The 27,306-nt window shown below is 37.7% G+C and overlaps 1 protein-coding gene across 6 annotated transcripts in view; it reads left to right on the top strand.

Moving 5' to 3' along the window:
* Positions 1 to 13,311, top strand: part of Nrxn3 (neurexin 3) — a 1,645,001-nt gene extending 1,631,690 nt beyond the window's left edge. For 2 of the 6 annotated variants that reach the window (XM_004624711.2, XM_004624714.2), the window contains one exon: positions 12,244 to 13,016. In XM_004624711.2, coding sequence (XP_004624768.1) covers positions 12,244 to 12,866 — 623 coding nt within the window. In that variant the 3' untranslated portion in view covers positions 12,867 to 13,016. Of the gene's footprint in view, positions 1 to 11,937 lie in introns of all 6 variants that reach the window. The other 4 variants (XM_004624716.2, XM_004624715.2, XM_004624712.2 and 1 more) reach the window with 3 other exon arrangements.
* Positions 13,312 to 27,306: the final 13,995 nt, after the last annotated feature.

Below are 27,306 nucleotides of genomic sequence, written 5' to 3'. Positions count from 1 at the left end.
CCCCCCGATATTTTCCTGAGTTAATGCCAAGGAATTCATTTGGATCCTCCTCCTGGACCTCACCTGTGTGTGCTGAAGACTATGTTCTCTAGAGGCAGCATCCATTCTTTGAGAGAGGATGGCTTTACAACTTGAGCTCCTGGAGTATGTCTTTGGGCTTTTTAAGCTCACACTCGAGGAATTTAGAAATTTAATGCTTGAAAACAATTGAACTACCCACAATGAATTTGACCAGTTATCATCCCATCTATGGCATCTGATGTTCGAAAAAGTCAGATTTCACATTTATATGGGGTTGTTTAGACATGATAGAATAAAAATGCTTGAATCAAAATATGCTATTGCAAATTAAATTTTAATACTTGTTCCTAGAGGCTAATGTAACTTAGTGCACTTAGTAGAGCCATAAATAATCATGTACTTATTGATAATAGTTAATGAGAGATGAAAAAGAAGCTCAGGCATGATTATGAACAGCTAGTATATAATTTTGTATTTTATGAGAAACCCAAAAGAGCTTTGTATGTGTGGAATAATAGTTGTCCTACATTGTAAAAAAATATAATAGAAAACATCCAAGGTTGTTTGTGTTGGCTTTATTTGAAACGATGGCTTCCATGAGTTTAAAAAATATATATTATATTTTATTTGCAAAGTGACAACCCTGAATTTTAGCATGTTCAATTGCTTAAACTAGTGATTTCCAGAGCAGAAGTGGTACCCTACTTGTGAGAGTTTTAAAATAGTCAATTTTGAAATAGGTAAATTACTCAGTAGAAACCTTAGGGAACCCAAATTGCTGATGTATCTCCTTCAAAACACCTTTCATTACCCAGTAGTTTGAATACTTCAGAATTATTTTATGCTTTAAGTCTCACACTTAGACCAGTTGTTTCCCTCCTTCCAAAGTTGCCTAAAAAACAAACAAAAAAAAAGGCCCTGTGAGTATCTCAGAATTAACTTTGTTCTACAGAAGTCATTTGAGGCATTCTGAGACCATCTGTTCATTTATAGAATCTTCTCATACAATAAAATTCAATGTTAAAGTATAATTAGTCAAAAAAAAAAAAAAAAAAGCAACTAAATGCCAACAAGGGTTTTACGTTTCTTATATTATTGGGAATTTTTTCTTTCCCTTAAAACTTTCCAGCTGCCTTTTGTGAAGTTCCTAGAATAATGATTAACATTATTAAACCAGAGACTAAAAATCTTGGTACGGACTGACCCATGGGGACACATTACCATAATTATTTTGATAAAATAATAAAAGGGGTGTCTCATAGGGGGTGCAAATTGGATTCCTATTCAAAATGTACCTATTGGTCCAAGTCACCCAGAAGTGTTCTTGGGAAGAACTGGAATTGGCTGTGAGATGCAAGTGCTCTCAGTGTCTGGCCTCTGTGGTTCACCTGCCCAGGTTTCCCAGTCCTTGGTTGAGCACTAATGTTCGCACGGGGATATGATGTTGAATAGAACTCTAGTCTCTCTTCCAGTAGAGGCTGAGGCCATTTCTGAAGCCGCCTTTCCCATGACTCTTTAGTCTCCTTCCATCAGTGCTTACACACACACTCTCTGCACATAAGACAGGTGCACATGCTGTGCACGCACATGGCACACACACACCCAGGACAGGTTATATGCACACACCACATGAACACTGTGCACATTTGTGTACTATATACCTTTTAACACACATACCATGTTCACTGCATGCAGAGAGACTACGCACAGGTTCTGCAATGCCACATGCACATCCTGCACAATACTGTACGCGCTGTATGTGTGGTATGCAGACATTGTGCACACACACCACACACACAATCTATGTGCACTCTCTGCACACACAATGCACGTATCACATGCACAGACACTGAATATGCCACACATGCACTCTATGCACATCTATTCTATACATGCTCTGCGTATCACAGACCGCATGAGCAGACACTAGGCATACACATACACCAAACCAAGACACTCTTTTTTCTATTTTTCTCAACTTCAATTGGATGAAGCCTTTGTCTCTCCAATTATTCTACAGTTGGTTGGCACTGTGTTCCCAGTTAGCTTCAGGGAGCCAAACTCTTTTCATAATGATTTCATTGACTACAAGTACAGACACTGTCATCTTTAGGGTGAGGTCTTCTTTTACACTCTTGTTATCAAAAGTACTGGTTATTCTTCCATTTATTCGGTTAACCCTAACACTCTGTTGTCATCTGCGCTCTGGTCAGTGAGCAAATCCAAGAAGAGTTATGCAGAGCAATGCTAAGCACAATCCCACCATGCCTTACAAAACAGAGCTCCTAAAGTGGTGGGTGAGGGTTGGGCCAGCTTTCTGAAGCACAGCTGACAGCTCATGACCTCAGTTCCTGCCACCACAGGCTCTGATTCAATTCAATTCAACACACACACACACACACACACACACATGCACACACACACACACACACACTCCTGCACATACCTACACACGAGCACACACTTACATGATCATTCTTCTCTTCCAATTAGCCAGAGGCCTTGGAATGTCCTTTGCCCTTCCTGGAAAGGCATGAGTCAACACCTGTGAACTTCTTCCCATCCCTATTAACCTCTCCTTAATCCTAGCTTGCTATTCTGTTCTACTTTCCCTAAATGCAACTTACTTTAAGCATGTGGTAACTTGAGTGACATTCCTACAGTGAAAGAATGATAAATAAGAACCCATTTGTCAGTCTAGCCACTTTCTGCCCTTTGAAATCTATTTATGACGGACATCCAGACTACACGCCCTTTTTTATTTTTTTAAGAAAGCAAAACCAAAACATATGTTTTTTTAAAAAAAATATGTAATGAATGCAGTTAAGAAAGCATACTATTTAACGCTTTGTTACTGTGAGAAAGTGCCTGAGATAATTACCTTAAAAATATGTAAAATTTATTTTGGCTCTCAAAAAAAGGGGAATCAAAAATTAAGAAAAAAAGTAAAAGGTGTCCCCCAACTGCTCTGTCTGTGCCTCTCCGGCGTGTGCGTCTGGCTGTGCATCTCCCAAAGTGTGTAAAATACTTTTTTCTGAAATTTTTGTTGTTACTTCTCCCTTCTTGTTTGGGAATTAAGTGCTTTTTGTATTTATATTTATATCTATATCTATATATTGATGTATTTCTTTTTAATTGCTAGATCTATATCTTTAGATTCTATTTTATCCAGAAGTATGAGAAAAAAAAGTTATGAATTGTTTTCTGCTATTTTTCCCCATTCCCTCTTTAAATGTAGAACAATTTCATCTGCAGAATCCGCACATCCACATCCCTCAGATTAACCAGGCTTGTTGTAAATTGTGCTGTGCAGAACTTGCGTGATGTGGGGAAGACAGACGATGTCATTTGGGGTGCACCCCTTCTACAGAGGGGAGTGACTAGCAACCCAGCACGGGGGCTCCCGGTGTAACACCGCCTTCCAGTCTCCTCTGCAGACCTGTGAACCCCTCAACTCTAGATGAGGCTGTGTGGCTGCCGATGAAGTTGTTCAACCTGAATGCATAAATCTAGTCGCCTGGTTTTTGCTTTTAACCTTTGGATCCCAATTATTGGTACTATTATTTGATGTATTTTGGCTATTTTGAGTAGGAAAAAAAAAGTTAAACTGTTTTTATTATTTGACAAGCGTATAATGAAACGATAATGATTTTTGGAATCGTAATTGCATGTTGAAGAAGTTGCAGCTTAGGGTGTGTGAGATTGTCAGTGTTAGAGTTCTGTTCTTGATTTCCGTAGATGGGCTTGTGTAGGCTCATTTGTTTTTGTATATTGCCCATCCCTTCCTTACAGCCAGAAGCTCTAATGCAGCTAGATCACTCCGTGCCGCCCTTACATGGACATGGCGACTCACTTACACACTCACGTCCCTCATCTTTACCTTCTGTGCAGTGCACTCATAGACGTCCCGCCCCTGCATCCTCCCTCCCCACACCCTCCTCTCTTTAGCATTGTTAAAATCTATGTGCTGTCATCCATCCCCTTAAATTAAAGAAAGCCTAAATTTGTCAAAAAGACCAAAAAAAAAAAATTAATATGTATCTGGAACCCTCTCAAAATGCAGAAATTCACTCAAAATCATGTAGATTCACAGATGTTTTTCAAAGGCCAATTATAAAAGTATTTTTTTAAATTTTTCAACCATAGCAATTGGAATTATTTTAAATTCAAAACTGATGCCCTCCAAACCCCCTCTCCTAAGTAAAACTATGTTAAAGTGCAGATTTTTTTCTTTTCATGTTCTGTGGTGTGGATGTATGTGTTGTTGACTCCCTGTATCATCCTCTGTTGTAAATTATTATATTTGGAAAACTAGACATTTTGCTCAAAAGTTTTTAAGAAATGACAACAAAAAAGCAAGTTACAAGAATGTGGCAAATCTATTTGTCCAAGAGCATTCTTACACAACTTTCTTTTGTAAATTTTTCTTTCATGCCAAAAAACATGCGGGCAATTTGTTGATGTAAGTTGACTATCAATTAATATGCTATGCTTTTCTCTTTTAATTTAAACTACTGTGCCTATATGGAAATCCTTTCTTTCTTTGTCTTTTCCAAAACAGTCTTTATTTTTTTTGGTTTCTACTTTTCTTTGCACTTTTCTATGGTGAATGCCTTGTGGATGTTCTTTGCTCTCCTTCCGCTTACTTTGTCTATGAAGCTGATTTTTATTTTCTGTTATATAATTTTGAAAACTATGTGAAATAATTTTGTATTTCATTTGTGTCTATTTGCTTAATTTTTACTCTTATGTTTTGTGCTGAATTGCTCTCAGTAATCAATGTGAATTTATTGCTACTCCAAGTAGAAGAGGGTGGATACATAGTCCTTTCCACCAAGGAGTTGCCTTGGCCTCCTTTGACCATCACCTTTAAATCCTTGGTGGGATAGGTATCTCAGTGTGACATACAGCATTTGCTACAGCATATGGGTGGTCAGTACCCCAGACAATGAGTTGAGTTGGCTCCAAGTATTATCAGTGATAATTCACCCTTAATTTAATTCTTCAGAAGACATGAAGGGGAGTGAGTCTTTTGTTTCAAGAAGGGGAAGAAGGTACTCTCAAGTGAATATGATAGAGTTCAGTTATAACCCAGGATTATGCTGTTATCATAACCACAGGCTTTAAAGTCCATTTCACTGAAAATAAAGACATTGAGAGCCCCAGGTGTTTGAGGATATTCTATTGTGACGCTGTTGCTTTTGACTGTGCTGAAGGAACTTCTGACCAAGCAGGAGTGTACATATGGAGACACACTTTCCTTTTATCTCTGCCCATCCCTCTCCTCCCCTCCCTTCTCCCATCCCTTCCTCTCCCTCTCCTCCCCCCTTCCCTTTTAAATTAATAGTTTGATACTTTTTCTCAAGGATTTAATTAGGTAAGCTCTAAATGGATCTTAACCTTCCATCAAAAACAAACACAATGGTTTTCATATCTAAACATTCATTTAGAAAACGTTTCAGGTAGGTACCACTGTGTGTGGCTCTAGATGAGATTGCTGCTTGACCTTAAGGTTGTTTGGACCATGCTGCCATATGTACTTCAGGAAACATAAAATTGGTAAGAAGCTCTGTACAATTTCTAAAATAAACAAATTCCTGGTTTCATTTTAGGTATAAATATTGTTGTTGCCGGAAACTGTTTTAGAAATATCAGACAGAAAGGTAGATGACAGATATGTTTTATCAATTTTAATTGATAAGGTCTTCCTGTTTTAGTTTACGTGATTTTGTGTTCTTTGACATGTCACCTAATGTTTAAAGTTTAAAAATAAGATGTTAAAAATAACATCTAAGTCAGATGTTAGTTTACTTAATTGAATTAAAAACTTTTCTATTTCTTTTTTGAAGAATCTACCAGAGGGCGATTTAATGAATGGTTGATCTTTATTTTTTCAAAAATACAGTCATTCAGTGATTAAAAATCCTCCCCCAGATTATGTTTAAGATAACTTCAATAAGCTAGAACCAGTGTAATTTTGTCTCTTTGTCAGTATATAACTGTTACAGTAAAAAAAAAAATTGATTCATAATTTAAATATTTATTGGTCAAAAATATTAGTAGAAGTATTCCTATCAATAACTAGCATTTCTGAGTATTATTAGGCACGTGTAAATATTTAACATATAGTGATGTAAAGTAGGCTCTATAGTTATTATTATGCCCATTTGATTTAGAGTTTAAATGATAACACCAAAGTCAGATGGCCGCAGAGCAGGAGGGTTCTGATGCAAACCTGAATCTCCCTAACTTCAGAATGCTCTTAATCAATAAGGACTTGCGATGCCCCACTTGGTCCTCCACGTTTCACAAAGCATACACGCACAGGGTATAGCTAATCTTTCTGGGACGCCTGAAAACAAAATTTTGTAGTCTTTCAGAATCAAACCCATTTCAGACAAACTGCTTGCTGGGAGCGCCGTGTTCTACCCACGGATTCACTGTGCTAAAATACAAGTTAAGCCCCTTGGAGACAATTGTGGTTTTCCGGTGCCATCTCCTCAGGTATTGTCTATGTTTGTCCATGACTATTTTTTTCTGAAGCTGGATGAAGAACAATTTTGCGGTTACAAGCTTCAGGCTGTTTGCGCGCTGCATGTACTCACTTTGATGGTGCCAAATAACTAAATAATATCTCGGAGGGACAATTTGTTTAGGAGAAAGAATGATTTCCCTCTATTAGATGTGGCTTTCCAAGCAGAGAATTAGAATAATGCAAATAAAAAGGTAAAAGACCCAAATAACGTAACAGAAATTAAAGGAATTGGAGCATGGTGTCCTCTCTCTGGAGTTCCACTGTTCAGCTTCATTATTTTGGATTTCTGTGACCTCTAAGACGCACTTGTCTCCAGAGAGGCCCTGTCTGGAGCCACATTGAAACTTCTTACCTGTCTTTTTTTTTTAGGTGATCCACTACTTTCACCATCATCCACAAGATCCTCACAGTCCAGAGAGTTCTATTAAATTTTTAAAACAGTGTCTTTTTTTATGGCAGAGAGCTCCTTTTGGTAGATATCAGCCCTAGAGGCATGAATTATATATCTATAAATATACTCATAAAGCAAAAAAGCAGGGCAGCCTTCAGGGCTAAAATAGACCTTTTATATCCCTAGTGATCTCTTTAGTTTAAAGAAAAGCACAACCTTGTCAAAAAAGTGTACATATCCCTGATTTTAAAATGCTAACTTTAAGAAATACATATAGCTCTTATCTTAACCAAAGAAAAATTCTGGGGACGGTCAAGGAAACTAGGGGTCTGATGTATTTCAGTGTTTGCCTCACTCTACCCAAGCTTCTATGACTTTAGCTTTACTGGGTTTTGTGGCATTTGTAGTCATAGCCACGGGGCTGGTCCCAACTCCATAGTCTTTGACCAGTGAAAAACAATTATTGGCTGTGCCAACACATCTGAGAGTAGTAATTCTGAGTTACAGAAATAATCCCCAAAACCTGAAATGGTATAATCCAAGTCATTTCTATCAAGGATCAAATAGTGGAACATACATGTCTAACCTCCCCATTGCAAATGCTGTGTGAGTTTGAATCCCCTCTAGAGCCACCACGGGAGACTTGGTCCCAGCCCCTCCCCATAGAATATCTATGGGTATTCCACTCCTTACATAAATGACCTAGTAAACCAGGTATGGTGGTGGACACCTGCTGGCCCAACTATTCAGAAGGTTGGGGCAGATGAGTCACTTAAGTCGAGGATTTGAAGCCATCCTGGGCAACATAGTGAGGTACCTTCTCCAAAGCAACAATTAGGGGGAAAAAGAAGTACAAAGGCTTAGTGTTTGCACATAACTTTATATTCTAAACCGTCTCTAGATTCATTATACTACCTAACCAAAGGTAAATGTTATGCAAATAGTTAATATACTGCATCATTTAGGAAACAGCGACAAAAAAAATGTGTGTATTTAATACAAACACAAGCTTTCCACCTGCAGTTGTTTTCCTCCTTGGGTGTGGAGCCCATGTATGCAGAGGCCTTGTGGTGTGCTACACTCACTCTACATCCTAAACATAATACACTGTATTAAGATTTATTATCAGCCCCAACTCATACAACTGTCCCCAACAGTTTTGATGTTTTCAGTTATCTAAAACTTTTTGCCTACTGTCCTGTAATCCCATTTTCAGTAGTGATCTCTGCATTCCTGGCAGCTTCATTTTAAATTAGCAGGGCTTGAGATATGGAGAAAAAAGGCTCTACAATTTCTGTGAATAAACACTTGCAAAGTTTGGACTCAAATTTGCCCTATAGAGGAAATCATTCATCATTTTCATAAGTCATCAGAATCAATAATAAAATGGCAGAGAAAACAACAGATCAGTAGATTTGACAGGGCCGGGGAGATAGCTCAGAGGTCTAAGTGCCTGCCTGACAAGCTCAAAGGACCCAGGTTTGATCCCTGGTACCACATGCTGTGCTAGTGTCCAAGCTTTGTAGTGAGACCCTGTACCAAATAAATAAAGAGAGAGAGAGAGAGAGAGAGAGAGAGAGAGAGAGAGAGAGAGAGAGAGAGAAAATAGAACCAGGGAGATAACTTGGTGCATAAGCACCTGCCTGGCAAGCACAAGGTCCTGAGTTCAATCCCTGGTACCATAAGAAAAAAAAAAAAAACTAGAATAGCATATCTATTCTCTTAGTTTTCAAATACACTCATTACTTCACTTTGGGCTCACCAAACTTTTAGAATCTCTATGCTAGCCACTTCCTGAATCTTCTATCTGCTCCCCCAAGTGAAGTGGGGTCTAATCTCTGCTTTCAGGCCTACTGGATGTGCCTGCTTTGGGTGCTACGTGTGCCAGGAGTAGCCCAGAGCAGTGGAATAATTCAACAGTAGCACAAGCATTTTATAGAATGTGTAGGTTTTAAACAACAAAGATACTGTGAAACTTTAGCTAGGTTTAAAAAGAGGGAAATCAAAGAGAAAAAGAAGCAGATACATTTGCCCATCCAGTTGGGGGTCACAGGTGGCACTAAATTGGTGAATGGATGCCACTCTGCAATCATGAAGACAGTAGTCTTAGTTTCATGTGAAGGGACACTAGCTTCCCACCTAGCAGCTTGCATTTTTATCTAAATTGTAGGTGGCAGCTCTTTGACTCTCAACAACTCTAGTATTCCTGGTTCTTTGTTCTAGTTTTTTCTTTGCTTACTCTACTGGGGCTATAGCTGTCCTTGCTATTGGAATAAATAACTCTCAATATTTGTGGTAGGTAAGAATTCACATGCTAACCATTTGCTGCACTTAAGTGAGGAAAAAAAAATAGTCCTGCACCTTTTTCCAGCAAGAAGCAAAATCCTTCCTAAGAAATCCCTAGGAAACCTCTAGCCAAATTGCATTTTTTTTTCTTCTCTCTCACTTCTTAGTCAAACTGTGCTCTCTTCCATATTTCACCTTAAATATGTACGCCTTGGTGACCCCTGCACAAGAAGAAAAACAAAGTTTGCTCAGGATTAGATTTAGGCCTACTTTACCTTTAGGGAACTGTGCTCCACATGCCTTTTATAAAAACCAGCAAAAGTGTGTAAATTATGTATTAACTAAGTCGCTCAGCATATGAATTATATATGCTCACAATGTAAAAAAATAGGCATGCTGGTCTAGTAAAGCAAGTCTGATACTCCAGCAAATATGTAAAGATCATTTGCTCAACAGTTTCAAACTCTAAGCACTAGAATAAAAGCTTGGGTTTAGCATACAAGCCACAGACCACCTGGAGATTCCCGAGTGGGTCCTTGTTCTATTTCACCACCTAAAAAGAGATTATCACATGAGCCATTCAGCTGTGCTTTCTCTTACACATGACCACTATATATTAATAATAATCATTCTTATTATTGTTATTATGCTTCAATTCAATTTCTTTTGGAATAACAATGTTATTGGCTAGACAGGGAAGAAATAAGGCCTCTCACCCATGTGGGGAAGAAGGTCTCTTGTGCTTTGAAAGCCATACTATAGCTTCCATCTAAAACCTGGACAATCGCAGTGCAGTAGTTTTAATTCTTACTGAGTTCCAGGACATGTTTTAATACAGAAGACGTAGAACGCCGAGTGGGACAGCTCTAATTTGTGAGTAAGTCTTCTCAGGGATCCTAGAAGACCACATCCCCCTCGTTCCTGGGGTTGATGCTAGCGCTGGGCAGTATGGAGCCACCGCATACTGTCTGCCTCACTGCAGATAAAGGAGGACAGCTCGGCAACTGTCAAGTCTGTTAAGAGACACTCTGGATGTTCCATCTCTGCAAGGTTATTAATGACCAGGGTCAATATATACTAGGGTGCTGTAGCAGATAGAACGCAGCCAATTCCCCTCTCATAAAGCAGTCTGCAATTATAGAATCTAATGAGAGAAAAAACACATACATTTCTGGTAGACAATTCTTAAAGTTGTTTTTAGAATCGTTTTCTGGAACAATCTCAGGGAAGGAATATAAGCTGTGACTTCTTGAGATTCCCTCTGCTTGGAAAACCACATTGCAAAGAGAGGCAAAGGAGACCTTGATTGCCTTGCTGCCGTGGGTGAGTCACCTTGTAGCGCTATCCTTTGCAGAATATTTTTGGTGCCCATGATTTGCAAGGCATTGTAATTTCAGGCACTGTTCGGAACATTCTTTCCTGACTTAGTCTGTGTGTTCACAAATATAATAATGAGGGCCTGTGGGTAAACCCATATGTATTTTCCTGGCTAGGAAAGAATCAAAGATTTGAAAACTCACTTTGCTAAGTCAACATTTCCGAATCTATCAGTAAGTTTCCAGCAAGTCATGGACATCTAGACTGTGAACTTTTGAAATCTAGCTTCCATGTCAGTGTGTATTACATATAGCATGAAGCAGTGTATAAAAAGTGTAAACACGTATGAGATTAATACAAGGCAAGGTGTCACTTAATAATTGGGAGAACTCTGTAAAGGTATAATCAAAATTATTTTAGTAGATGAATATCTTTAACATTTTGTAAGCCTGTCACTTTTTGTTAAAACTCTGTCACTTAGCTTTTAACAATTCAGGAATCCACTAAGAATTCAATAAATTAATTTTCCTGACTTAGACATATACTAAAATTTGCATATTCTCTTTTCTTGCCAAAAACAGCTGTGGGGCTCTGCAGTATATGCGCCTGCCCGGTAAAGCATGAGTACCCGGGTTCCATCCCCAGCACCACATGCTGTGCTGGCCCTGAAACCCGGCATGGTGTTGCAGGCCTGTCATCTCAGCGCTAGCAAAGCTGAGACGGGAGGATCACTATGAATCCAAGCTGTGTAACAAGACTCTCTACCAACTAAATAAATAAGTAAATCATTTTTAAAAGCTTGAAATAGAAAAAAAGAAGTGTGAAATAAAAAACAATTACTAAATAAAGGCAAGGTCTCATATACCTTAATCTTGACTGCAGTAATATGGAGAATATGTCATTTTTAATCCTCGTAAGAACATAAGAGCAGAACTTTTATTTTTTTAAGTAAAAACTCAAGAAGACAGAGAAATGCTATCCGTACATCAATGAAGCATTAAGTAAAGCACGCGTTGGGTGTGGACACCCCCTTCCCACTCCTGTCACAGCCAGTCAGTATTTATAAGGCTATAATTGAGTGAGGCAGCAGTTCATAAGCAGATCCTGGATACAGCGTACAGTATTTGAATTCTAAATAATTACTTGAGAGTATCTTTCATTCTAATCCCCCGATCTGAGGATCTCAGCGTTGGGTGGGCAGAGGCATAAAATGGTCTCTAAATCAGCTAGCAGGATTAGACTAGACCCAGAAGCCATCCATCTGTGGATCCAGGTCATTGTGTTGTGATTCCAGAGGCAAGGCTAGCGAAATCTATGCATTGAACTGTGTTACAAAGTGTGCCTGCACAGAAACTAATTCTGTTCTTCTCTTTCTCTTCAATCCCAGGAGGTGAATTAGTTATCCCTCTTCTCGTAGAAGACCCTGTAGCTACCCCTCCTATTGCTTCTCGTGCACCTTCCATTACACTCCCCCCTACCTTCCGCCCCCTCCTCACCATTATTGAGACCACCAAAGATTCCCTGTCCATGACCTCTGAGGCGGGGTTACCTTGCTTGTCGGACCAAGGCAGCGATGGTTGTGATGATGATGATGGCTTGGTGATATCTGGGTATGGCTCAGGGGAAACCTTTGACTCTAACCTGCCCCCTACTGATGATGAAGATTTTTACACCACCTTCTCCTTGGTAACAGATAAGAGTCTTTCCACTTCAATCTTCGAAGGTGGCTACAAAGCACATGCGCCCAAGTGGGAATCCAAGGACTTTAGACCTAACAAAGTCTCCGAAACTAGTAGGACTACTACCACATCTTTGTCCCCTGAGCTGATCCGCTTCACAGCTTCCTCCTCGTCTGGGATGGTGCCCAAATTGCCAGCAGGCAAAATGAATAACCGTGATCTCAAACCCCAGCCTGACCTAGTCTTGCTTCCGTTGCCCACTGCCTATGAGCTAGACAGCACCAAACTGAAGAGCCCACTAATTACTTCCCCCATGTTCCGTAATGTGCCCACAGCAAACCCCACGGAGCCGGGAATCAGACGGGTTCCGGGGGCCTCAGAGGTGATCCGGGAGTCGAGCAGCACAACAGGGATGGTCGTCGGCATTGTAGCTGCTGCCGCCCTCTGCATCTTGATCCTCCTGTATGCCATGTACAAGTACAGGAACAGAGACGAGGGGTCCTATCAAGTGGACGAGACGCGGAACTACATCAGCAACTCGGCCCAGAGCAACGGCACACTGCTCAAGGAGAAGCAGCCCAGCTCCAAGAGCGGCCACAAGAAGCAGAAAAACAAGGACAAGGAGTACTACGTGTAGCCCTGGCGGCGCCCAGACCGCGCTCCTGCTCTGCGAGCCCGCGGATGCTTTGACGCGGAGACCTCCCCGACGTCAGAACTGTTCTCACAGAGAGACGGGGTATATACCAGGACTCTGGTGGGGAAAACCATTTTTAAAGAGGACACTCACACAGATGCACCTATCCATAAAGTTCAGCCATGGCACCCCGTGCAGCCCGGGCTCGGAGACAGAAAGTTCCTTTCTGCCCTGCTGTACCATAAAGCACACACGAGAGCCCTCCAGGGAGCTCCTGGCTCCACGGTGCGAGGACTTCAAGCTCCCTGGTCTGGAGGACCTTTGACAAAAGGAAGAAGACTTCACGGCTTTCTTGTTCCATAACTCCAAGTGAGTCTGTAATGTCTGTGCGGCTTGACTGTAACGTTGTATTTTTTCCTCGGTTTCATTATGTAAAAAGCAAAAAACATAAAAGACAAAAGTTTAAAAAAAAAAAAAAAACAGAAAACAAAAAAACAAACAAAAAAATAATCACCCTTATCTGGTTCTGGCCAGTGTGTGAGTGTAACTTTTCAAGATCTAAGGGGAAAAAAAAGCTTTTGGGTTTTTGTTTACTTTTTTTTTTTCTTTTTTGAGACTGGATATAAGTTATGAAAAAGAGAAAAAAATAAAAACTCAGACAACAAAAGAGTAAGAAACAATTGCCATAGGAACTCAAAAGCTACCATGGTGTTCACTCTACATATCAGGTTGTGGCGTCTCCGAAATCTGTTGTTTGTTTCCTGTAAGCAGCTGTGCTGAGCACATAGCAGAACCCATGTGACAGATGATTCCACTGATCCGAAAAGCTGGTCCCCCAGGATCTAATTCCAGAATCTCCCAGCCAAGCCCGGTCCAGACGTGCTTGGCGCTGGTGTGATCAGAACCATTGGCTTAACTTAACAATACCGTTCCTGTCCATTTACCTAAATTGTGTGAAAGGGGAAAGCCCCGCAAATGAAAACAAAACCTTTCCTCCAGAAGGGAAGGGAATGGAAGGGGGGGTGGGCTGGATCTGACATTGAAATGCATGTAAATAATAATAAAAAAAAAGAGATGACAATGCTAATGTCTGTTGAATAATCAAAACAGACAGTAGGGGAATTCAACTCCTGATGGAACTACAAAAGGTCACACAAGCCACACATGTCACGACCGACTTCATAGTACTTTCCCTGCCCCCCATATGATAATGGTTTTCGTAGTGCTTTAATTTTGTAACCTGACTGGGATAACTCTGTCTTTCCACGTGCTCATGTCTCCCTTCGCCCATCTTTTTAAAAAAAACAAATAAATACATAAATGAATAAAGCTGCTGTGACACACAAAAAAGGAATTTAATAGTATAATATATATAAATAAATATATATACAGATATATTTATCATGGTATGTTTGATGGGATGACTGACACAGAAACCTGTTAAAGTCCTGAAGTGGAATGAGAATGTTATTTTAAAAGAAAATAACAAAACAACAAAAAGTAAACCTTAAAATGTGAAGAAAGCGTGAGTTTTAGTTTTGTCACAGTTAACTGTGTCGAAGAGAATTTAAAAAAAAAAAATCTCAGATTTTGTTTACATATTTTACTACATTTTTGCTGGTATAATTCCTTAGCCACCTATGTACATACTGCTTTAAAAACTGTGTTTTGCTTTTTCCTTGTTTATTTCAGTTTCTTTGGATTGTATTCCAGTTGTCTCTTTGTTTTCTTTTTGTAAAGAGGAAACAATGTACAGAAAAATAATAGACTGGTTGTGTGGCTATAGCTATTCGAATGCAAGAGACAAAGCAAGACAAATATTCACTCAAAAATGGAGTGTGTTTTTGGGACGGTCAGATATATACAATTTCTTTTGTACAGATGAAAACCAATCAGCTATTTAGATTTAGAAATCTACTCTTGCTGGTCTTTGTAAGTTGCATGAATATTTGACTTTGAAAAAATACCTTAAAGACATGGGGCAAAAAGCGCAAAATAAATAATGGTAGCCTTTACTAATGTGTATGGAAAGCGGTGTTCCTCCTTATCTGATATTTCAATGTGTTCCAAGCTTTTGTTTTTATTTCTGTTTCATTAAAAAAAAGACAGGACTATAAAAAGATATCAAAGCACGATTTTAGATACATGGCCCGGCCTATATGAAGTTGATTATATCTTGATGTCTGTAAAAGATTACTGTTCTTGGAGTCTTGAGGTCTCGTGAACTGATTTCCTGCTTTCTTTTCTTCCTTTTTTTTTATTTGAGTACAACTATACATTTGTTATATTCCTTTCAGTGTAAGTTTCTATTTGGACAATTTTATGGGAACATGTGCATTCTGTATGTAAGCTTTTATCATATTCCTGTTGTTTTATTAGCAGACCTTAAAGGAGTTTATTTTATGACATTGTGATGTTGCTGCTTTTTCCTTTTCCTTTTCTTTTTTGTTTCATATTTGCATTTTAGTTCAAGGATATGCTTAGCAATAAAATGTTCTTCCCAAAACCTTGTGTTATGTTGCAATTTTATTTTCATAACATTTGGGAAAATATGTTCCACTGCAGGTAAATTTGTCTTATTAATAGCCAAGTAAGCTATGTGATATAAATTTTTCTAACCAGTTACTAACTACCTACATAAGCTTATGAAAGGCGCAATATTTATGAGGTAAATAATGCTTAACTATTGGCTGAGGCAATGTCATTTAGGTTAACCGGGAGGGAAAGCAATTTCCTCAGAAAGATACTACGACAGAAGCTTTGTTTTCTGAATACTGTCGTTTTAAAAGCGTTACCTTAGCTACATTTTGTAAGACAACAGACCTTGAACAGTATTCTAGAACTCTGTTCTGTAGAGCATTAAACAGAGAGAGGTAGGCGTCCTTCCAGGCATTCCCAGTATATTGAATTTAAAAAAAAAATAGAAAAACATATCCTCACTATTCTAACATAAAATTTGATTGGATGTCTGGATAGTAAGAGTTTCTAGAGTTTCTGATCCTAAAATTCTTCAGACACTTTTTATAGCATATATGTTATCTGTGGACTCCTAAGCACAAACTGACTTGGCCAGCTGAGTAGTTACCATGATATCCTGAGTTTTACCATAATCCAGAAATATAGGCTTAACTAAACAATTGCCGTATATCTGTGTGTTGGTTGTCTGTTTTCAGAGTTAGAATTTTAAACAGATAAAATTAACCCAATGCATTCAGATTTTATTAGTGCAATGTTATGCTACTGACTGTCTTGGGAACAGGAAGTAAATCAGGCTAAATGAATTCAAATTATGGGAAGTTCATTTACTTCTTATCACAGATAATTCATATAAAATAAGAAAAATCTAATTATGTCCACGATGAATCTGTATTCCTTTGAACTCTGTAGTCTATTTAATACCTGAACAGAAAGAATATAGTCTTTGGGCCGGTGAGATAGCTCAGTGGTCTAAAGCACCTGCTTAGGCAAGTTTAGGCAAAGCTCAGGTACTGTGGTATGGTTCATGGCACCACATGCTGTACCAGCCCTGCCCCCCAGGGTAGGCTGAGCACGGCGCACATGCACACACACACACACACACACACACACACACACACACAAAAGTATTGTCTTTATTTTAAAGATGAGGAAACAAAGATCCAAAGAGTAAGGAATTCAATCTTATACAAGTCAGACCTTGGTGAATGGAACCAGAGACTGTGAGCTCAGATAAACTTGGATTGGTTTCTCAGCTGGATTATTGTTAATATTGGGTAAAATTTCCTATCTGAGATGGTCTTTCTCTTCTCAAGAAAAACAAAAAAATCAACCTCCACCCCAACCAAAAAAGAAAAAAAAAAGTGAAATAAAAACTCCAAGCATTACAACTCAATGACTTAGCTTTGCAGGGTAGTTTTGGGAAGATAAAGACTAACATGCAAGTATCTTTAACTTTGTTTGACCCAGAGTAGATTTTTAAAATGCTAGTCTCCTTTTTGTTTTCCTTTTTGGTAACCCCCATGCTACTCTCTGTGTAACAGTGTATTTCTAGAAGTTCTACATCATATTCTACACTAATACTAATAGTTTTGAAGAAATGTGGTCATTAATACCCAGAATTTAATAGTTGTAAGTGAAAAACTAGTCTTTTTCTAGACCTAAACTTTGACTACATGAATATAAATAGTAAACGCATACTATTAATATTTGATAAAATAAGAATTTCTAACAGCACATTTTAAGTAAGTGGCTATAAACTGAGATAAATCAACTATGATTAAATTTTAGAAAATGTTAAACTTTCCAAAGATATTTTCTAAATAGTAGTAATGCAATAAAAATAAAGTAGCATTTGCTTAGATAAAGTGGTCTAAGTACATTGGCAGATAATTTCTCAATGTCTTTCCCTAAGGAAGTATTGATTTCATACCTTGCTTTCCCACATGTTTAAATTTGGCCATGGGTTTCAGAGTAGAAAGGATTAGTTCAAATGTTGGCTCACAAATCCTGGGCCCATCGTCTGCTTGTCGTGATACCTTGAGGATGATATTCAGTGACTCCAGCATCTTCTGTGAATTTGTAAAACTCTTCTCCAACTCATAGTTCTGTTGTATAATTAGATGTGATGGAAGAGACAAGTGATGCACACTGTCTTGTGTACAGTGTCTGGCCCACAGCTCTGAAACAATGACGGTTATCTTTTTATAATTTGTTATTATTCTAGAAAAGAAGCTAAAGTTCCCCTTAATATTATAGGAAAGATAAATGGTGGAGATCAGCAAAGCAATCAGCTCAGTGTCACCTAAAATTACTGCTTTACTGCACCACAATTGAAATCATATCTGTTTATTAATCCTTGAGCCTTTGCTGATTATTCCACCCCAAAATGTACATAGGCCCATTTATTTTTAGTACTGGGGATGTGACTGAGTGGCAAAGTGCTTTCCTCTCATGTATGAGGCCCTGATAGATAGATGATAGATGATAGATGATAGGTAGATAGATGATAAATAATAGATATTCAATATACCATACAGTTCACCTACCTATACTGTACAATCTTGTGGTTTTAGCACAAACAGATGTTCAATATATAGGCCCTATAAGAATGGCTCCAATGGTGGTCTATCCTGTGCCTCAGGATAGACCTCTGTATTTCAGTCCTCTGTTTATCTCAAGTTGTAGAACCTTCATTGCCTTAGAGACCCCTTCAATTCCATCTTGCTTTCCTTCAACAAACTTTCTAAATATATTTAACAGGCTGGCCAAATAGCTCAATGGATTAAAGTTCCTGCAAACAGGCACATGGGGCCAACGGTTCAATCCCTAGGCATGCTGCGCCATCCCCACCCCTGGGGCACACTAAAAGGGCAATTGAGACTCTGGTGTTGTGGTGCGTGCCTGTAATCCCAACTCTTGGGAGGCTGTAAACAGGCGGATCACTATGAGTCCAATCTAGTAGTGAGAACCTGAACACCCTATAGACCCTTCCCTAAAATACAAAAATAAATAAATAAATAAACTTGGGCCAGGGAGATAACTCAGTAGAATGAGCACTTGCCTGGCAAGCACAAGGGCCTGAGTTCAATCCCTGGTTCCACTAAATAAATAAATAAATAAATAAATAAATATAATAAAAAACAACATATGATTCAAGCATCATTTTAAACATGCACCTTTTGGTAATTCATAAAACATTTACCAGGTGAACACCCATGTGCTGGCCAAACCACTATGTCTATGCTTAATGTACTTCATCAAGACAGAAAATAGCTATTCAGATTTTAAGCCTGTTTTCAATCTTAAGAAGATCCATACAAGCCACGACATTCCTCATACATCTTTAAGTTGAAATTGGAGACCTTCTCCAAAAACTTCCAGAGTCTGTATCTGTCCCAGTAGAACTGAAATTTTGGAGATCAGTCTGATAATGCATTTATTGAACATTTACAAAATAATTACTGAAAGTTAAATTGAGAGACTCTAATGAGGTTGACACATAGTAAAGATGTAGGAAACAGCTGTCAAAGCTTAGTATACGGATGACATGTTAGGAAATTCTTCCAAACAGATAGGCAGAGATCAAAGCCATATGTCATCCCACGCAAAACATTAATGTATGATCAAAATCACAACTAGGGTGAATCCTACATTATAAAAAGTATATTTGTAGAAGGTACAATCAGGAAAGATTTGGAGATCTAGTTCAGGAGGTGTTCAAGGCCAACAGCTAGCTTGTTGTTGATTGAAGAGGACATGAGCATATTTGAAAAAGGCCATCACTGATCTATTCTCAGCAAATGTGAAACCCAAGTGGAGGGACTGGAATTTCCGGTAGAGGCATTACTCTACAGCAAAGAGACGATGATCTGCTAGTACAGAGACAAAAAAAAAAAAAAAAAGAATGGCCAGAAACTGACATATTCCCATTCAGGTGACAGAAGTTGAGAAAATGATAGTGAGAGAGACTAGATGTTCAATCAAATTGAGGGACTAGGCCACCTGGAAATGGGGCTATGACCTCATGGCAGAAGTTGGCTGAAAAACTTGTTATAAAAGGAGCTCAAATATCAGTAACAGAATAGCTGGCATTGTCTGACATTGACCGTAAAACTTCAAACTTTTATTACATTTTCCAATTTATTGTGTAATAGTGAAGGCAGGTGTTTCCCTGATTGTATATCTTACAAAAAAAAATAGACTTAAAGATAAGCAACTTCTCCAAGAACACATAGCTAGTAAGTAGCCTTTTGAAATCCAATCTTGTATTTGTTAACTTTCAATTATGTAATGTTTTCTCCAGAGAAGCAAGCCATTTTTGACAATCTTGGGAAGCATTTGAATTGGAAAGGATGGAAAAGGATAATAGAATATCAGATTTGTCTATAGCTATAGCAAAATACAGCTACAGCAAAATACCACAATTTACATGGCTTGGAAAACAAATTTCTGGTATTTTGAAGATTGGAAGTTCCAGATCATGGCCAGGTCCTATTTTTGATGAGGATTCTCTTCTTGGTTTATAAACAGCAGCCCCCTTCCTGTTTGTCCACATGACCATTTTTAGCGAATGTGCTAAGAAAGACTTTTCCCTATTTTCTCTCCTTATAAGGCCACCAATAATACTGGATAAGGCTTCATCCTAATGATCTCATTTAACCATAATTACTTCCTGATGACCCTTGCTCCAAATATAATCACATTTTGAGTTAGGACTTCAACAAATGACTTGTGGTATGTGTCTATGGTGGTGGTGGTGGTGGTGGTACTGTGTGGGTGTGTTACCAGAGATGTAGTCCAGTTCATGGCGGATATGCATGTATTCAGAATAGGCAAAGTGAACTTTTCAAATAATCCATGGAGTCAAGGAATCCAGAAATAACTAACATTGTTGAAGTGATTGCATGGGCTGGGGAGAAGAGCAGATAAATCCATGAGATGCTAAACTATGAGTAGCAAAATCCTATGACTAGGATAGGGAGGCAGTTCAAGGTTGTGTAGTGAGGGTACATGAATCAGAAATAATCCCCAGAGTGCTGTGCCGGCCCCACACCGGTGTGCACTGAGACTGGGACTGGTGGCACGGGCCTGTAATCCCAGCACTTGGGAGGCTGAAAACAGGAGGATCATTAGGAGTCTAATCAGTGTAGTGAGACCCTGTAGACCCTGTGCTAAATACATAAAAAAAGAAATATTCAAGGGATCCATATTCAGACCTTAGTGATGTATTAAAGGAACAAAGTGAATTTCAAGAAGTATTGAAGTTTTAGTGACTAGGAACATGGGTTCTCAAACTAGAATGCATGGCTTATATACAATTTGGGCAATAATGTTAGATGGTTTACTTACCCCACCTAAGAGTCACCTTTCATACCTATAATTGTGCTTTCAGTTTTCTGGGAAAGATTACATGAAATACTGCATGTAACATGTTAAGCTTGCACCTGGCACTTAAATCTTGATCAGTGTTGAGCATTACTACAATCTGGTATTGTTAACTGTTTCAGACAGGCTCAAAATTAGTTGCTACATCTCCATGTAGGTCTAGCCAGTGCCAAAAAAGTGCAATAAAATGAGAGTAGCTTTGTAATCGCTGCGCATTTCTCTAAGTCTTTCATTTCCCAAGAAAATATTAAATTCGGTTGCCCTTATTAGCAATGTTTTCCTTTAAGTGCCACTAGTTCTTTGTTTCTAGGGTACAGCTTGTTCAAGACCCAGACAAACTTCACTCTGAGCTGTCCATGCCTTCTTAAGAGTTTCAGCATTCAGCTTCCTGTGGCAGATGCTCTGTGAAAGAGTTAAGAATGCCAGAGGGTTTGGGGCAACTTACACTTCTTTATCCACATATATTATTTTGATTTTGTTTGTAACTTGATGTTTGATTGTGAATATTTTTAAATATTCCTCAAAGTAAGAGAATAGTAGAACAAACCTCCATTTATTTATAATTTAGTCAGGATTTATTAATATATTTATAGTCTTGTTTTTATCTATTTCCATCACCCAGGAAAAGGATATCTTTTAATACAGCAGCATATTAAAAAAATAAAGAACTTTCAGAGAATAATTATTGTTGCGTATCTGGACCTTAGTCTTGTTCATTGTGTTCCAGGTTAACTACATAATGCTCTTTCTAATAGACAATTAAAGGCATGATTCCAGTTCTTTATTCAATGACAACATAAAAATGGAGATTATCAAATAGGCTCTTCCTCATTTAATGAAATTGCTTGGAAATTGATAGGATTTTGCAGCTTGTCCGTATTTCAATTTAACTGTGCTCAATCACCTTTTGAATTGAACAAGAAGCAGTCCAGACGTTATATACAGTTGCTATGTCTTTTGTAAAGTATAACATTGTGGAATTGAATCTATCTGCTCCTTCAAAGGAATGGATAAAGAGGAATACTACTGATTTACATGTGTGGAAGTTAAGGAATTCACTTTTACCTCTGGAAGGCCACAAATCCAGCATATTTCACCAGTTATAATCATGTAATTCCAACAGCTGAAAGTACACAGAATTTGCATACGTACATAGAAGACAAGTTCATTAAGGATTTTTTAAGTTACTATTTTATTTCTGCTCTACTTGCTATAGACAACAATAATTTTCTTTTGTTGTCTCTTACCACCTGTTCTTTAACTGAGAATTTTCATTAAAATAGTGTTTATAGTGTTAAAAAGAATCAAAGATAAAGAGCTATATATAGACAACTTGACAGGAAATTCTCCTTTATTATAGTTAAAGTATATTGGAAGAATAAATAGGTTGAATCACTGGAAAACTTTCTACCTATTTCCATGGGACAGAATGAAATTATAATTGCACATTTCAATAAATGAACAATTTCTCTTTCCCAATCTGTGCTTAGGTATTTGTCTCATGTTATTTTGATGGCATTTGCCTTATTTTATTTTGTTTTTAGAAACCTAGTGAAGCATGTATAAACATTTTCAAACTATAGTAAATCATCTATGTTTTCCAGAAAAGAGAGAATGTAGGATAAGGTGCAGGATCACAGATAGACCAAATTACAAGTGTCATTGATAATGAAAAGAGAAAACTTCTTTGGAAGTATAGAATAATTTTCGATGTTCACATGTCAGTCAGGAAAGTATGCCGTTGTGTATGCATGTGTCTAGTAACTAGAGCTGTCTCTAGGTCAAACCTGTAATGAAAAGACCAAGCCTAGGGCCTCTTCAGCATCCAGAGAGGAAGGGTAAAGCTTGCAAGGGGAGGATAGCCAATGAGGAAAGCTGGTCCTAATCTCCTAGCAATTGCTTAGAAAAAGGTAAGTCCAGAATTAAATCACTTAAAATAATATTGTTTATCTTTCTCCCTCTCACTCTTCCATGAGTAACAAATTCTATGTAAATACACATAGACACACAGACCCAAGCGCGCGCGCACAGACACACACACACACACACACACACACACTCTAGTGTATCAAAATAAATTAAAAGAATTTTAACCATTTTGTGTAGACTTTCTACATCTTCATTTATTCTTTGTAAATTTAAATTTTCTTTAAACACTGATCTTCTAAGTACTAATTCCCTAAAATATATTTTATCAACCTGAGTCACTGGTCAACTTAGGCAGGGAGGAATTCCTTGACTTTCTCATGTGACAAGGGACATTCTGTCATCTAATAATATAAATGTGCATTAGGGCAATTGCTTTTATAACTGGACATCTTGAAGTTATGAAGCAGTGGCTGGTAAAGTATCTGTGATTAAGATCACCAGATGTTGGTAAATCAATGAGCTTTAAAAACAGTAAAAGGAGAAAAAGAAAATATGACCACTCTAAGGTCATAGTTAATATAGAAAATAATAAATATTTGATTCTTCAGCTCAAGGATTTTAGAGGTCAATGGTATGTTAATGTGTGATCTCAATGTTTCTGTCACATAAATCAGTTGAAATGGGACTGTTGGTGCAGTCCTAGCTATATCAGTAGGGGAAGGTTTTCAGAGTTCAGGGCCATCAAACAAGGCTCAGAGGATACAGTGGTTTCTGCGAGGTTCTGTTAACAAGGACTCCAGTACCTTAGCCAGTAGGCACACAAGCACTGGCTCTGGCAGGCAGGTGCTAGATGACACAGAAATGGGCAACTTTCCCTTACAGCCCCTCAAAGAAGTTTGGATTTTCGATTTGTTTTTTAAAGGCAGATACACGGTAAACACTGGAATATGTGTTGTATGCTAACTACATTTTGGTTTCAGAGCAGTTATCTCATGCCGCCAGAAAAGCCCTAAGGATTAAGATGGTTTATTGGGATCAAATGCCTAGGAGATTTATTATAGTGCAAACTGTTTACTCATGCCTATTAAAATGCCAATTATGCTTATTTCTTTGCCTCGCTCCTACCTCTTTCCTTTCTCTTCTTCATAACCCATATTCTCTAATTTTATATTTATGCTTTCAGACAAATCTTCTTAGATGGTTAAACTTTATTAAATTTGACTCTTTGGAAGCTTTCTGACTTCATGGCTGTCAGGGAGTGGCAATGACATATATGCTGCTCATTGAGATTTCAGGGATTCCAAGTACTTGGTGAACAGCTCAGATTTGCAAAAAAAAAAGCATTTTCAGAGATCACGTGTAGTGACTCCAGAGATAAATGTACTTGGAATAATTTATTTTGAGGAATCACAAGCACCTGGTAGTCATTATATAGAGTCATGTACAAGCAAAACAATTTTCTACCAGGTGTATGTTCTAGTTGAATAAAAGGGAGATTATCTACTTTATACCCAAATTATATGTAAATTTTATGTAAAACATTCAACAAGGCAGACAAGTTTGCACACAATATATCAGCTTTCAAGAAAGTAGACATGAGATTAAAAGTATAATTACTTAAACGAGAAAGCCAGGGGTTCAGAAATAATCCTCAAAGACATGGTCGTAGTGCATTGACATTATTGAGAACAACTAGTAATTGAATTCACTGGTCAAAGTAAGATGATTTTATGATTCTTATAGTGGTTCAGTCGTATATCTGTTTTACCCGGTAAGTTTCTGTTATAGTGTCTGACTTGGAGGCAATGACCAATAAACTTTACTAGATGGAACAATTGAATATAGCTGACTTGCTGCTACTCACAGAGTAGGCAAACACATTTCTTATAATTTCACCTGAAGGGCTGGCTCTTCACAACACAGATGGTGGAACCTGCCACTGGACTTCCTGATGCAGTGAAGTCAAGGTAAATGTGTTAATTCATACTTCTAACATCCTAAGACCATGGTGTGCTGATCCAGGGACCACATATTTTTTTATTATTAATTTTTTTGAGAAAAAAAATTGCAATGTGAGCTTCAAAACAGGTTGGTAGGAGAGTTACAACAATTAATACACTGCATATTGTTGTCTTTGTAGTAGTCATTCATAGCACAAGATACAGACATGATATCCTGTCCAAACACTATTAGTACAGATCTTTCTCCTTATTGAATTAGGAGAAAGTAGCTATATATCTGTCCTAACTATTTTGTACATACACATACAAAATTGTCCTTCATTTATATCACCTTTTTTTGTTCAGTTTTGTCGAGATGGATATTCCATTGCCATCCAAGTATTGTAGGTGAATGAATTCAGTAAAATATTCCAATATAGTCTAGTACTCCACAATAGTAGTGGGTTATCCACAGGACTGGCAATGTAGAAACATGAGCAGAAAGGTATAGAGGAACTCAGACCAGAATTGATCTCTGAAATAAAAAAAGAAATCTATGAATTAATAGTGTCTGAAGTAAAGAAACAACAGCAGAAAGGTATAGAGGAATTAAAATCAGAATTAATCTCTGAAATGAAAAAAGAAATCTATGAATTAAGAGTGACTGAAATAAAGAATCAAATGCAGAAACATATAGAGGAAATCAGATCAGAAATAAACTCTAGATTAAAAGAATTAGCAACTACTTCTCATGAAGATACTGACAAAAAAAAAAAAATACAGGAGATTAGAAAAGCGATGGATTCCCTGAATGAGCAATACAGGAAAGAAATAGATTGCATGAAGCAGTCAAAGAGATATAGAGGAACTTAAAATCTTAATCACAAGCTTGCAAAACCATTTGAGTGAAAGTGCAGATAGAGTTTTAGATCTTGAAGATGCTGTCGCAGCTAATGAAAAGGTAAGGAAAGATCTCTTAAAAACAACTAGGATGCAGGAAAAAGTAATTCACCACCTGCAAGACGAGCAAAGATGAATAACGTGAGACTAATAGGCATCAATGAGAAAGAAGGTTATAAAAAGAATATGGGCAGAAGTAATAGCAGAAAACTTCCCAAATATGAGGAAACAATCTGACATCCAGGTAACCAAAGCATAGAGAACGCCAAATAACCTTGACTCATTTGAAAACACACTAAGACATATAATAGTCAAGATCCCAGAAATCCAGCACAAGAACAATAAACTGAAAGCTGCTAGAGAAAAGAAACAGATCACATTTAAAGGAAAGCCCATCAGGAACAACATTTTGAGAAATCCTGTGTCATGGCTTACATCTAAGTTTGTCTTGAAAGTGGTGTTAGGAGGTTCAATTCTCTTGGGAAGAGGATGATCCTTAGTCCACAATCCAGAAGGCTGTGTTCTTAACTTCATCATCTCCCTCCACTGCCTACTTCCTGTTCTCCACCTGGCCCTCTCACCATAATTCAGCCCTGAAGCCAGACAAACTTTGGAAGTCACTGGAAATGATGAGCCAAGTACATCTCTCCTCCTCTACATTGAGAGTGTTGGGATTTTGTCCTAGTGGCGGGAAAGTAACCAATATACACTGCAACCTGTCAGGTCACAAAAGACAAAAGAGGTGCTCAAGTTCATGAATTTAAAAAGCAAGACTGAGTTGTTTATTTGGCTAATGGTTATAGTGCCTTCCAAATTAAAAATTCTTTGAATCTCTGAGGAATTTCTTGGATACAATTGGTAAGGCAGAGGAAGAAGTGAATTCACTAGAGGTAAGTGATCAAGTATAAAATGAGTAGAGAAAATTGAACAGGTCAATGTTTTCAGATTTTGTTAAATATATTCTATGTGTCTTAATTATTTCATCTAAAAATCCTTTCAGGTTGGCACTTTCTGTCAGAGCTAAGAAAAGTCAGACTTAAAGATGTATTTCTAGTAATTTTAGAACCAAATTTGATCTCTTACTGATACTCAATAACTTCCTAGTTCCAAAAGTAGGCCATAGTAACGAAACTAGTATTAGCAACAATATTAGCAGTGCCAGCTCTTATTAGATTAATTGAAATATTACTCCTAAAATATCACATGATATAAACTTAATTATTTTCATGGTATGTTTGAGAGAACTCAAAAATGTTAAGCAATGTGCATAAAAACATTTTTTGAGTACATGATATCAAGCAGTACATTTCCTAGACTTTCTGCAAAAAATTCCATGTATTTAAAGGAACTATTGAGTTACTGTTATTTTTAGGTTCCACACAGTGAAGTTTCCTTAGTTCCCCACTGAGGACAGGAAAATGCTCTGATGGGCTGTTATCCAATTTCAATATCTATATGCAATAGGTTCATTTGGTTCAAAAATATTTAATTTTACAATTTTATAGCTTAACAGAGCAGAAGCTTTATTCAACTAGTGGCTGTCATCTCGTCCCAGTTTCCCTCTTCTCCACCTTCATCCTGCTTTCTAGTCCTATTCTTCTCTTAGAAACTTCTTCTAAAAATTACATCCTTCTTTCTAGGAACAACCTGTGATTATCTTTTGAATTCCTGGTATCGAGTATTATTAATCAACGACTTAATATGAGGCATTAGAATTTTATCTCATATCTCCCTTTCTCTTCCTAATTCTGGTTATGTTGTACATTGTGATTAAGCATATATTATGATTAAATACTATTGGTGCTTTTGTGATTATGATTGTGCAAATATTGTACTTTGTTCAGCGGTATATTATGACTTTCTATTTTCCT

This window comes from Octodon degus, unplaced genomic scaffold, assembly GCF_000260255.1.
Source record: "Octodon degus isolate 3935 unplaced genomic scaffold, OctDeg1.0 scaffold00007, whole genome shotgun sequence".
Classification (NCBI taxonomy): Eukaryota; Metazoa; Chordata; class Mammalia; order Rodentia; family Octodontidae; genus Octodon; species Octodon degus.
This window is presented reverse-complemented; position numbering and strand designations above follow the sequence as displayed.